Source organism: Mobula birostris, chromosome 2, assembly GCF_030028105.1.
Source record: "Mobula birostris isolate sMobBir1 chromosome 2, sMobBir1.hap1, whole genome shotgun sequence".
Taxonomy (NCBI): Eukaryota; Metazoa; Chordata; class Chondrichthyes; order Myliobatiformes; family Myliobatidae; genus Mobula; species Mobula birostris.
The window spans coordinates 204,867,104-204,881,345 of record NC_092371.1 but is presented as its reverse complement, the minus strand read 5'-3'; the positions used below and the strand labels follow the sequence as shown (position 1 = coordinate 204,881,345).

The 14,242-nt window shown below is 41.6% G+C and overlaps 1 protein-coding gene across 1 annotated transcript in view; it reads right to left on the bottom strand.

Moving 5' to 3' along the window:
• Nucleotides 1-424: 424 nt before the first annotated feature.
• The window catches only part of LOC140211112 (matrilin-3-like), a 42,805-nt gene continuing 28,987 nt past the window's right edge, over nucleotides 425-14,242 (bottom strand). Inside the window, exons 6-7 of the mRNA XM_072280597.1 lie at nucleotides 8,159-8,230; nucleotides 425-452 (exon numbers count right to left, since the gene is read on the bottom strand). Coding sequence (XP_072136698.1) covers nucleotides 451-452; nucleotides 8,159-8,230 — 74 coding nt within the window. The 3' untranslated portion in view covers nucleotides 425-450. The remainder of the gene's footprint in view (nucleotides 453-8,158; nucleotides 8,231-14,242) is intronic.

Here is a 14,242-nt window from a genome sequence, read left to right as displayed (position 1 = left end):
TCCAAGTTTCTAAAATGAATGTAATCTTTCCTAAGGGAATTTTAGAAAACTATGCCAGTGTCATCTCTATAAATAATATAAGAGTTTTTTCCCCTTATTGGGTAATTAAGTTAACTCATATGTAGCACCAGATCTAATAGACAGTTGAACATAGGTTTAAAAGTAGAAATTTTGCTCAGAATTATAGAAGAAGCTTAAAGAAATTAATTTATATTTTGTATTATGACATCAAAGACAGTTTTCTGGCTTCTAAGCTTTCTACAAAGATCTTATGGAAAAACTCAAGCCCATAATGACAGGGCAATCAGTCCCAGTAATAAATTACTTACGTGAGCAGGTTTTTTGGTCCTCATTCAGCACAAAACCTGGATGGCATTGGCAATCATAGCCTGTTGCAGTTGTCACACAGATTTGCTCACAGTCATAGTTTCCAGAAGCACACATATCTTCTCCTGAAACAATTGAGTAAAACATAACCATAAAACTATTGAAGAAAAACCATCGAGTCTACTCTGACATTCCATTCATTGTCCCTCTCATACTCATTCTCCCTGTAGCCAATGACGTCCTGATTAATCAAGAGCCGATCAACCTCCAACTTAAGTATACCCAATGAGTTTGACACATAGCTGTCTTTGACTACTCTCTGAAGAAATTTTTCCTCATCTCTGTCCTAAATGGATGTCCCTCAATTCTGGCCCCAGTATAGGAAACATCCTCCCCACATCCACTTTATCCAGACCTTTCAATATTCATTACACTGCAATGAGATCCACCACCCCCCACCCCATTCTTATCATCTCCAGCAAGTACAGACCCAGAGCTATCAAACACTCCTCATATGTTAAATCTTTCATTTCTGGGATTATTCTTGTGAACCTCCACTGAACACTCTCCAATACCAGCACATCTTTTCTTGATTAGGGACCCAAAACTGTTCACAATACTCCATGTGCAGTCTGACCATTGCCTTATAAAACCTCAGCATTACATCCATGCTTTTGTATTCCAGTCCTTTCAAAATGAGTGCTAACATTGCTATGCCTTCCTTACCACCAACACAACCTACAAGTTAGCCTTTAGGAAATCCTGCACAGGCTCTCAGAAGTCCTTCTGCACACAGATTTTTGAATTTTCTATGAGATCTGAAAGATCCAGAAATCTGAATCCCTGCTCCCTGCACCAATTCCTCAACTACACATTCATCTCCCAAATCATGTTATTCTTACCATCACTGGTATTTGGCACAGGTAGCAGTCCAAAGATTACTACCATGGAGTCCTGCTTTTCAGCTTTCTACCTAGTTCCCCAAATTCTCTCTTCAGGACCTCCTCCCTTTTCCTACCTATGTTGTTGGTACTAATACATACCATGACTTCCAGCTGTTCACCCTCCAGCTTTTGAATGCCATGGACCCAATCCAGGACATCCCTGACCCTGGTACCTGGGAGGTAACATACCATCCAGGTGTCTCTTTCACGTCCACAGAATCTGCTTTCCGCCTCTCTAATTATGAATGCCCTTCACTAATGCACTCCTCTTCTTCCCACTTCCTTTCTGAGCCATAGAGCCGGGCTTAGTGCCAGAGACCTGGTTGCAGCCACTTCCCCTGGTAGGTTGTCCCCCCCCCCAAACAGTATCGAAAATGGTATATTTATTATTGAAGGGAATGGCCACAGGGGTACTCTGCTCTGGCTGTTTATTCCCTTTCCTGACAGTCATCCAGCGGCATTCTTCCTGCAACTTAGGAATAACTACTTCCCTCTGGCTCCTATATATCACCTCCTCATTCTCTCATATGAGCCGAAGGTCACCATGTTGCAGCTACAATTCTTTAACATGGTGTCTAAGGAGATGCAACTTGATGTGCTTTGTATAGATGTAGTTATCAGGGAGAGTGGAAATCTCCCAAATTTCCCACATTTCATACAAGGAATATACCACTACGTTCAGATCCATTCTCAGTGCACTAGCGATGTACTAACAGAAAAAAAAACTTAATAGAAACCTTCTTACTTAGAACCTCCACCTATGCTTGCCCAAGCTTGTTGAGCCAAAGCCGGACCACTCTGACAACACTTGCCCACTCCAGCAATGGCCACTCCACTTACACATCATTTATTTTTATTGGCCAAGCACTAATTTCAGCCCACAAAAAGAAAACTGAAGGCTCCCAAGCTCTTTTTAAACTGTGCCGCACCACAACTGAATGGCCTCTTGTGCTAATTTCAGCCCGGAAAGAAAGCTGAAAGTCCCCAAGCTCTTTTTAAACTTTGCACTGCGTCACCAATGAACAGACTCTCATGCTGATTTCAGCTCGCAGAAAATCTGCAGTTAATTTCATGTTATACTGAAAATATTTTACTGTATGTGGGCAATGTAAGAATCTTATTAATTAGTCCCCACAAGAGGTTAACAATGTTCCTTCTTAGAGGTCACATATATAATACAATGTTTATTGAGTCATGTCAGACACCATAAGAATCCATTCTCTGAACCTGTGGATATCAACTTTGGAACTGATTCTCAGAGACAGAAAACATGAATTTGATGATTTTTGGTGTATTTGGTGCAGTCTCTAAGCAGAGAAAGCACAAGAAATTTGGATGGAGAAAACATTAAAATATAAAAGATTCAGAAAATAGATGACAGTGTAAATACATATTTAATTTCAAAAACTCATGTAACTACTTTATTGCAATAATATAGAAATGAAGGAAAATAGATTCAATCCTCATCATTCACCTATTTGTTTTCATCCAACCTATGCTCATTTTTATTCTAATATCTGCAGAACTGAAAACATCAAAGATGTCATTTTTACTACCTGAATGAAAGATTGGGATAAGCCCATAGGAAACTGTAGGAAGGGTAGGACAGACAGTGCCTGAAGTCATGCTCTGCCAGAAATTCTACTTTCCATTCTTATCTCCAAGACTCTTTATTTTCTTGTACCCAAGATCTGTCAGTGGGCCTAAATCATCAATGACAACTTCCAGTGAAGAAGAATCAAAATTCACACTCATCCTAATGAAGAAGAGCCTTTCACGATCTGTAATTTTGGACTCTTGAACCATTGAAAACAACTTCTGATGAACACTCCTCAATCCTCCTTCACCTTTTCCCCCATTTTGTTATACTTGTCATTGAGATCACACCTCGTTCATCCAGACTCCAGAAAATTTCAGCCCATTCTACTCAAAATGTTTTCATGGGACCATCTTCCTACCAGAGGGTTCAATTCAGTGAGATTACACATTACTCCAGGTGTGGTTTCAAAAATAACATTGTACTTTTCTGGAGCCATTTTCCTTGAGGTCTTTTGGATCGGGACTACAGAGTGTCGTGGGAGCTGAATTCTGAAGGAAGGCAGATTTTTTTTAAACTTCTTCGAGTGCAAGGAGGACGAGACTGCGCAGGCGCGTGACGTCAACAGGACAGCACTGAGAGTTTAAAAAGGAAGGTTGCTACCAACGGCTGTCTTTTGGATCGGGACTACAGAGCATCGTGGGAGCTGAATTCTGAAGGAAGGCAGTTTTTTTAAAAACTTCTTCGAGTGCAAGGAGGACAAGACTGCACAGGTGCGTGATGTCAATAGGACAGCGTGGAGAGTTTAGAAAGGAGACCACCCTTTACATCGGGCAGCTGTCGGAGCGGCCAGCGGAGTGAGCGGTAGCAGAGTGTAGGGCTTTGGCTTCAATGAGCTTCGGCGGTAAACGGGAAGAGGCGAGAGCGAAGCACCAACTCTTTTTTTCTCCCCCACCCCCTTTCGTGAATCGGCCCGGACAGACAGGAACAACAGGGCCCTCACAGCTAACGGTACGAGGTAATGGTTTAAAAAGTTCATCTGTTTGGCGAGGTAAGTGAGTGAGTAGACTTATTTTTCCTGTTTCATTCCTGTAGAATTAGATAGCATGCCTGCAGGGTTAGTGCTTTGTTCAGGGTGTCAGATGTGGGAATCCTGGGAGACTTCCAGCCTCCCTAGTGGCCACATCTGCGCCAGGTGCACCGAGATGCAGCTCCTCAGAGACCGTGTTAGGGATCTGGAGCTGCAGCTTGATGACCTACTGCTTATCAGGGAAAGTGAGGAGGTGATAGACAGGAGCTACAGGGAGGTAGTCATCCCTAGGCTACAGGGGTCAGAAAACTGGGTCACTGTCAAGAGAGGGAAGGGAAATGCCCGGATAGTGGAGAGCACACCTGTGGCTGTCCCCCTCAGCAACAAATATCTTGTTCTGGATGCTGTTGAGGGGGATGACCTGACAGGGGACGCCCACGGTGACCGGGTCTCTGGCACTGAGCCTGGCGCTGTTGTGCAGGAGAGAAGGAGGGAGAAGAGAAATGCGGTAGTCGTGGGGGATTCCATAGTCAGGGGAACAGACAGGAGATTCTGTGAGCCTGACAGAGATACCCACATGGTGTGTTGCCTCCCAGGTGCCAGGGTACGGGATGTCTCAGATCGGGTCCTGAATATTCTGAAGGAGGAGGGTGAGCAGCCGGTTGTCTTGGTACATGTTGGTACCAATGACATACGTAGGACAAAGGAGGAGATCCTGAAGAGAGATTTCCAGGAGTTAGGAAGGAAGCTGAGAAGCAGGACCTCCAGGGTAGTAATCTCGGGATTGCTACCTGTGCCATGTGCTAGCGAGGGCAAGAAAAGTAGGATCAGGCAGATGAATGCGTGGCTGAGAGACTGGTGCAGGGGGCAGGGCTTCAGATTCTTGGATAATTGGGATCTCTTCTGGGGGAAGTATGACCTGTTCAAAAAGGACGGGTTGCACCTGAACCCGAAGGGGACCAATATCCTGGTGGGAAAGTTTAATAGAGCTGTTAGGGAGGGTTTAAACTAATTTGGCAGGGGGATGGGAACCTGAATGATAGAGCAGAGGAAGGGGAAAACAGAAATAAATCTAAGAAAGTGGGCAGTAAAGATGTCAGGAAAGACAGGCAGGTGATGGGGAAAATTTGTAGCCATTGGGATGAGTTGCAGTGAAGTCAAAGCGAGAAGTACCAAATACTGGTCTTAAGGTGTTATATTTAAATGCACGCAGCATAAGGAATAAGGTGGATGATCTTGTCGTACAGCTACAGATTGGCAGGTATGATATTGTGGCCATCACTGAGACCTGGCTAAAGGATGCATGTCTCTGGGAGCTGAACGTCCAAGGATACACGGTGTATCGGAAGGATAGGAAGGTAGGCAGAGGGGGAGGCGTGGCTTTATTAGTAAGAAATGATATTAAATCATTAGAAAGAGGTGATATAGGATCAGAAGATGCAGAATCTTTATGGGTTGAGCTAAGAAATCACAGGGGTAAAAGGACCCTGATGGCAGTTATTTATAGGCCTCCAAACAGCTGCAGTGATGTGGACTACAAATTACAACTGGAAATAGAAAAGGCTTGTCAGAAGGGCAGTGTTATGATAATTGTGGGGGATTTTAACATGCGAGTGGATTGGGAAAAGCAGGTCGGCACTAGATCTCAAGAGAGAGAATTTGTAGAATGTCTGCGAGATGGCTTTTTAGAACAGCTTGTTGAGCCCACTAGGGGATCAGCTGTACTGGATTGGGTATTGTGTAATGAACTGGAGGTGATTAGAGAGACTGAGGTGAAGGAACCTTTAGGAGGCAGTGATCATAACATGATTGAGTTCACTGTGAAATTTGAAAAAGAGAAGCTGAAATCTGATGTGTCGGTATTTCAGTGGAGTAAAGGAAATGACAGTGGCATGAGAGAGGAACTGGCCAAAGTTGACTGGAAAGGGACGCTGGCAGGAAAGACAGCAGAGCAGCAGTGGCTGGAGTTTATGCGAGAAGTGAGGAAGGTGCAAGACAGGTATATTCCAAAAAAGAAGAAATTCTCAAATAGAAAAAGGATGCAACCGTGGTTGACAAGAGAAGTCAAAGCCAAGGTTAAAACAAAGGAGAGGGCGTACAAGGAAGCAAAAATTAGTGGGAAGACAGAGGATTGGGAAGTTTTTAAAACCTTACAAAAGGAAACTAAGAAGGTCATTAAGAGGGAAAAGATTAACTATGAAAGGAAGCTTCCAAATAATATCAAAGAGGACACTACAAGCTTTTTCAAGTATATAAAGGGTAAAAGACAGGTGAGAGTAGATATAGGACCGATCGAAAATGATGCTGGAGAAATTGTAATGGGAGATAAGGAGATGGCAGAGGAACTGAACGAGTATTTTGCATCAGTCTTCACTGAGGAAGACATCAGCAGTATACTGGACACTCAAAGGTGACAGGGAAGAGAAGTGTGCGCAGTTACAATTACAACAGAGAAAGTACTCAGGAAGCTGAATAGTCTAAAGGTAGATAAATCTCCCAGACCAGATGGAATGCATCCGCGTGTTCTTAAGGAAGTAGCTGTGGAGATTGCGGAGGCATTAGCAATGATCTTTCAAAAGTCGATAGATTCTGGCATGGTTCTGGAGGACTGGAAGATTGCAAATGTCACTCTGCTATTTAAGAAGGGGGCAAGGAAGCAAAAAGGAAATTATAGACCTGTTAGCTTGACATCGGTGGTTGGGAAGTTGTTGGAGTCGATTATCAAGGATGAGGCATATGGAAGCATATGACAAGATAGGCAGAACTCAGCATGGATTCCTTAAAGGAAAATCCTGCCTGACAAACCTATTACAATTTTTTGAAGAAATTACCAGTAGGCTAGACAAGGGGGATGTAGTGGATGTTGTATATTTGGATTTTCAGAAGGCCTTTGACAAGGTGCCACACATGAGGCTACTTAACAAGATAAGAGCCCATGGAATTACGGGAAAGTTACATACGTGGATAGAGTGTTGGCTGATTGGCAGGAAACACAGTGGGAATAAAGGGATCCTATTCTGGTTGGCTGCTGGTTACCAGTGGTGTTCCACAGGGGTCCGTGTTGGGGCCGCTTCTTTTTACATTTTACAACAACGATTTGGATTATGGAATAGATGGCTTTGTGGCTAAGTTTGCTGACGATACGAAGATAGGTGGAGGGGCCGGTAGTGCTGAGGAAACAGAGAGTCTGCAGAGAGACTTGGATAGATTGGAAGAATGGGAAAAGAAGTGGCAAATGAAATACAATGTTGGTTATGCACTTTGGCAGAAGAAATAAACGGGCAGACTATTATTTAAATGGGGAAAGAATTCAAAGTTCTGAGATGCAATGGGACTTGGGAGTCCTCGTACAGGATACCCTTAAGGTTAACCTCCAGGTTGAGTCGGTAGTGAAGAAGGAGAATGCAATGTTGGCATTCATTTCTAGAGGAATAGAGTGTAGGAGCAGGGATGTGATGTTGAGAATCTATAAGGCGCTAGTGAGACCTCACTTGCAGTACTGTGGGCAGTTTTGGGCTTCTTATTTAAGAAAGGATGTGCTGACGTTGGAGAGGGTACAGAGAAGATTCACTAGAATGATTCCGGGAATGAGAGGGTTAACATATGAGGAACATTTGTCCGCTCTTGGACTGTATTCCTTGGAGTTTAGAAGAATGAGGGGAGACCTCATAGAAACATTTCAAATGTTGAAAGGCATGGACAGAGTGGATGTGGCAAAGTTGTTTTCCATGATGGGGGAGTCTAGTACGAGAGGGCATGACTTAAGGATTGAAGGGCGCCCATTCAGAACAGAAATGCGAAGAAATTTTTTTAGTCAGAGGTTGGTGAATCTATGGAATTTGTTGCCATGGGCAGCAGTGGAGGCCAAGTCATTGGGTGTATTTAAGGCAGAGATTGATAAGAATCTGAGTATCAAATGTTATGGTGAGAAGGTGGGGGAGTGGGACTAAATGGGAGAATAGATCAGCTCATGATAAAATGGTGGAGCAGACTCGATGGGCCAAATGGCTGACTTCTGCTCCTTTGTCTTATGGTCTTATGGTTAATATGGTGCTAAACATAATAGATATTCAAACAATTACTGCAATGTATACTCACAATGCGAAAACAGAAATCTCATCAAAGGCATAGAAGAGCCTTATAACATTTGATTTATTTTGGGTATCATGAGAACAAAGAGAGTTTTCAGGCTCCTAAACATTCTACAAAGATCTTACGGGAAAAGCCAATACGTAATTACGGGGTAATCAGCCCCAATAAATTCCTTACTTGAACAGGTTTTTTGGTCCTCATTCAATACAAAACCTGGATGACATTTACAGTCATAGCCTGTCGCAGTTGTCACACAGATTTGATCACAGTCATGGTTTCCAGCAGCACACATATCTTCTCCTGAAACAAATGAGTGGAACATAAACCACTTTCTGTTGAAGAAACACCAATTTCAAAACCACTGCTGCGTTTTAGTGGAGTCAATATTAATCATCAGTTGATTTTACTCATTTCAACATGTTATATTGAAAATACTTTATGTGGGCAATGTGAGAAATCTATCAATTTGTCCCCACAAGATGTTCACAGTCGTCTTTCCTAGAGGTCACAGACATAACACAATATTTATTGGGTCATGCCAGATGCTATATTCTGTATATAGTTTCATTCTTGGAACTTGTACATATCAATTTCGGAACTGATACTCTGAAACAGGAAACATGAATTTGACAACTTTCTTGTATTTGGTGCCGTCCCTAAGCAGAAAGGCCACTGGAAATGTGAATAGAGACAATATTAGCATCTTAAAAAATTCAGAAAATAATGTCAAAACTGTAAGTGTAAATTCAATTCTGGAACCTCAAGTAACTATTTTTTTACATTAAGATAGAAATGAGGAAACTGTAGTAGGAGTAGGATATACAGTGCCTTACATCTCCTCTGCCATTAAATAAGAACGTGGGTATTCTACGGAAACTCCACTTTCCTTTCCTCTCTCCATAACCCTTTAATTTCTTGTACCTGAAATCTCTCAGTGGGCCTAAATCATCAATGACAACTGAGCATTACCAGTCTTCCAGTGAGGAGGAATCAGGATTCACAATCACCTTAGTGAAGAAGACTTTTTTCATTCCAGTCCTAAATGTACCTCCACCTATCATGTCAGCACGATCTATAATTCTGGACTCTTGAACCATTGAAAACAACTTCTGATCAATATTTCTCAATCCTACCCGCACCCTTTTCCCTAGGTTGTTATAGTTATCACTGAGGTCACATTTCATTTGTCCAAACTCTAGAAGATTTCAGCCCATTCTACTCAAACTGTTTTCGTGGTTCCCGCCACAGGGTTCAATTCAGTGACTTTCATTGTCATTTTTGTAAGCTAAGTATATCCCTTCCTTGGGTAAGATGACTTAAGTTTCACACATTCCTCGATAATTAACAGTATTTTTCTTTCATGGATAAACCAGTCAACTTATACGTTTGTACATAGTGCCAGACCTAAGAGTTATTCAAATAATGAACAGTATGTACATTCACAATGTGAAAACAGAAACCTTGTCAAGAGCTGTAGAAGAGCCTTATAGAATTTGATTTTTATTTTATGTATCATGAGAGCAAAGAAAGTTCTCAAGCTCCTAAACCGTCTACAAAGATCTTATGGAAAAAGCCAGGCCCACAATGACAATGCAATGAGCCCCAGTAATAAATTGCTTACTTGAGCAGGTTTTTTGGTCCTCATTTAATACAAAACCTGGACGACATTTACAGGCATAGCCTGTCGCAGTTGTCACACATATTTGATCACAGTCATGGTTTCCAGCAGCACACATATCTTCTCCTGAAACAATTGAGTGGAACATAAACATCAAACTGTTGATGAGAAAAACAATATAAAAACCATTGCTGCTTTTCAGTGCAGGCAATATTAATCTGAAGTTAATTTTATTTACACTAACATATTGCATCAAAATATTTTATGTGGACAATATGAGAAACTCTTTAACTAGTCCTCACAAGAAAATAGTAACGCTCCTTCTTAGAGCTCAAAGTTCAAAGTAAATTTATTATCCAAGTACTTATTCAGTTTGTCACTATATACGACCCTGAGATTCATTTTTCTTGCAGGCATACTCAGCAAATCTAGAGAATAGTAACTATAACAGGATCAATGAAAGATAAACCAGAGTGCAGAAGACAACAAACTGCAAATGCAAGTATGAGCAAACAGCAATAAATAATGAGAACATATCAAAATGAGGCAAAGAGTCCTTGAAAGTGAGATCATTGGATCATGTGTACAATTGATTATACGCTAGGGTATGTTAGAGGCTACTAAGAATGCATATTTTTTGAATAGGGTGGATATTCATTTGATATACAAACCCCATTTCCAGAAAAGTTGGGATATTTTCCAAAATGCAATAAAAACAAAAATCTGTGATATGTTAATTCATGTCAACCCTTATTTAACTGACAAAAGCACAAAGAAAAGATTTTCAATAGTTTTACTGACCAACAAAATTGTAATTTGTAAATATACACAATTTTAGAATTTGATGGCTGCAACACACTCAACAAAAGTTGGGACAGAGTTAAAATAAGATTGAAAAGTGCACAGAATATTCAAGTAACACCGGTTTGGAAGACTCCACATTAAGCAGGCTAATTGGTAGCAGGTGAGGAATCATGACTGGGTATAAAAGTAGCATCCATCAACGGCCCAGTCTTTGCAAGCAAGGATGGGTCATGGCTCACCCCTTTGTGCCAATATTCGTGAGAGAATTGTTAGTTAGTTCAAAAGGAACATTTCTGAATGCAAGATTGCAGAGAATTTAGGTCTTTCAACATCTACAGTACATAATATTGTGAAAAGATTCAGAGGATTCAGAGACATCTCAGTGCGTAAAGGGCAAGGTCGGAAACCACTGTTGAATGCGTGTGATCTTCGAGTCCTCAGGCGGCACTGCCTAAGAAACCGTCATGCTACTGTGACAATTATAGCCACCTGGGCTCGGGAGTACTTCGGAAAACTATTGTCACTCAACACAGTCCGTCGCTGCATCCAGAAATGCAACTTGAAACTGTATTACGCAAGGAGGAAGCCATACATCAACTCTATGCAGAAACGCTGGCGAGTTCTCTGGCCCCGAGCTCATCTCTGATGGACCAAAGACTGTGGAACCGTGTGCTGTGGTCAGATGAGTCCACATTTCAACTAGTTTTCGGAAAAAACGGGCGTCGAGTTCTCCGTGCCAAAGATGAAAACGACCATCCAGATTGTTATCAGCGAAAGGTGCAAAAGCCAGCATCTGTGATGGTACGGGGGTGCATCAGTGCCCACGGCATGGGTGAGTTGCATGTATGTGAAGAGTACCATTGACTTTGAGGCGTATATTAGGATTCTAGAGAGACATATGTTGCCATCAAGGCGACGTCTCTTCCCGGGACATCCATGCTTATTTCAGCAGGACAATGCCAGACCACATTCTGCACGGGCTACAACAGCGTGGTTTTGTAGACACAGAGTGCGTGTGCTTGACTGGCCTACTGCCAGTCCAGATCTATCCTATTGAAAATGTATGGCGTATCATGAAGAGGAGAATCAGACAACGGAGACCACGGACTGTTGAGCAGCTGAAGTCTTATATCAAGCAAGAATGGCCAAAATTTCCAATTGCAAATCTACTACAATTAGTATCCTCAGATTCAAAATGATTAAAAAGTGTTATTAAAAGGAAAGGTGATGTAACACAATGGTAAACATGCCTCTGTCCCAACTTTTGTTGAGTGTGTTGCAGCCATCAAATTCTAAATTTGTGTATGTTTACAAAATACAATTAAGTTGGTCAGTAAAACTATTGAAAATCTTTTCTTTGTACTTTTGTCAGTTAAATAAAGGTTCACGTGAATTAACATATCACAGATTTTTGTTTTTATTGCATTTTGGAAAATATCCCAACTTTTCTGGAAATGGGGTTTGTAGTTCCTATGTGAGTGGCCTGAGAAAACTAGATAAAGAATTTAGCAAATTCAAACTGCAGAAAATAAGCAAGTACAATAAATCTATAGAGAAAAGTCACCAAAGATGTCCTTTTCTAATGACCTGAACGGAAATCCACCATAAACTGTAGCAGAACTCAAGCATGCTGCCCCTCAGGTATCCTCTGATATTCAATAAGGGTACGCTTGTTCTGGAATCTCCATTTGGCCTCCACAGCATTAGATTCTTCTGCAATCTGAATGTTATCAATTCATCTCAGTCACTAACTAATTGGCAGAGGAAGAAAAGTTCACATTCCTCTCAGTGAAGAGTTATTTTTCATCTCAGAACCAAGCATCACATCAGCTGCCGTATGACTGTAATCCTGGACACTTCAGCCACAAGAATCTATCAGCAACCACCCTAAAATCCCCTCAACGTTAATCCCAGCAATAACATCACATTTCATTCTTCAAAACTACAATAAAATTTAGACCAATTCTAATCAAGCTGCTTTCACAGGACAAGCCTCCTGCCTCCACAATCCAATTCGGTGAATCCCTTTTTGAACTATTTAAGATGAGTATATCCCTTCCTTAGGTAACTGCTGTTGTATACGTTACTTCAACCGTGCAATTACCTCAATAATTAACATGGGATTTTTATCCAATAGCCCTCTGGCTTGACAACCTTTACAACCTGCTCTTTTTCCTACTGACTCAATTCTTTTCCCCCTGTCCAGTCGCTTCCCATTTACATCTGCAATAACTCTGATACCATCTACCACCTTGATAGTTTCTGGCGACCTGGTTCCAACCTGCTTACAAAAATCAAAAGATACAAATGCTGGATAACTGAAATAAAATCAGAACATAGAAGAAACACTCAGCAGAGCAAGCAGCATTTGTGGAAAGAGAAAATGAGTCAACGTTTTAGGTCAAATACCAGCTGAATGTTTCCAGACTTTTCTGTTTTGATTTCATCTTTAGTGTGATGTCCAGTGTGTGTACATTTCCATAACAAGATTGTCTGTGGGCATTTTGGTCTTTCTTGAACCAAGGATAAGTCTGTTCCTTTTGTCCACCACACGCAGTCCCGCGGCTGAATTCATTCTTGCCTTGAATGACTTTTCCTTCAACTGCTCACTTACTTGAAGTCAACAGCATTGCAATGGAACTTACATGGACCCAATGTTTGCCTGTCCCTTGTTGGGATATCTGAAACCATCTGTGTTTCAACTTTGCCCTTCCTTCAACTCTTTTTCTGGTATTTTGATGTTGTGCTGCTTCCTGCTCTCATACAAAAATATTATTGCATTCAAGATTTTTTAATATCATTTCCAGTACACAAGTATAAAGTAGAATGAAATAATTGTTAATCCAGATCCAATGCGGCAAGGAAAATATACCAAATACCCCAAGAGGATAAAAAGTACAATAAGTATTAACACATAAGATAGCTTATATACATAGATTGATTGTATGCCCATAAAGTGACGTTAGGCACAGGAGTGTCTGTACATAAGGGGACTCTGACAGGAAATGATAAAGTAGTAGTAGTGGGGGTGTTGAGGGGTGGGTTAGTAGGTGGAAGTGTTGATCAGCCTTACTGCTTGGGGAAATAATTGCTCCTTGAGTCTGGTGTTCCTGGCATGGATGCTATGTCGCCTCCTCCCAAATGGGAGTGAGACAAACAGTCCATGAGCAGGGTGGGTGGGATCCTTCATGATTTTACTGGCCCTTTTCAGGCACCTTTCTGTATATATGTCCTTGATAATGGATAGGCTGATGCTGGTGATGCGTTGTGCAGTTTTGACACCCATTTTGGAGACTTTCCCTCTGCCACAGTGTAGTTTCCAAACCACACGGTGATGTCATATGTTAGGGAGTTCTCCTAGAGCATAGAACAGAGAAATTTACAGCACATTACAGGCCCTCTGGCCCACAATGTTGTGTCGACCATGTAACCCACTCTAGAGACTGCCTAGAATTTTCCCAGCACATAGCCCTCTATTTTTCTAATCTCCATGTAGCTATCTAAGATGGTCTTAAAAGACCCAATTGTATCTAGACTTGCATATGGATATACATATTCCAACTCTCTTCGGCCTCTTGAGAAAGTAGAGGCATTTGTGAGTTTTGCTGATAGTGTAGGATGTGTTCTGGGTCCATGAGAGGTTGTGCGAGATGTGTACTCCCAGGATTTTGAAGTACTCACAGTTTCCACTGCTGAAGGGTGTGAGTGGTGCGAGTTTTCCTGACATCCATAACCACCTCCTTTGTTGTTGAAATTGAGGAAGAGTTTACTTGCCGAGCACCAGACCTCAGACACCTCCTCTCTGTAAGCCATCTCATCATTGTTGGTAATTAGACCACCACTGTCATGTCATTAGCGGATGACAATGTGATTACTCGAGTGCTTGGCCA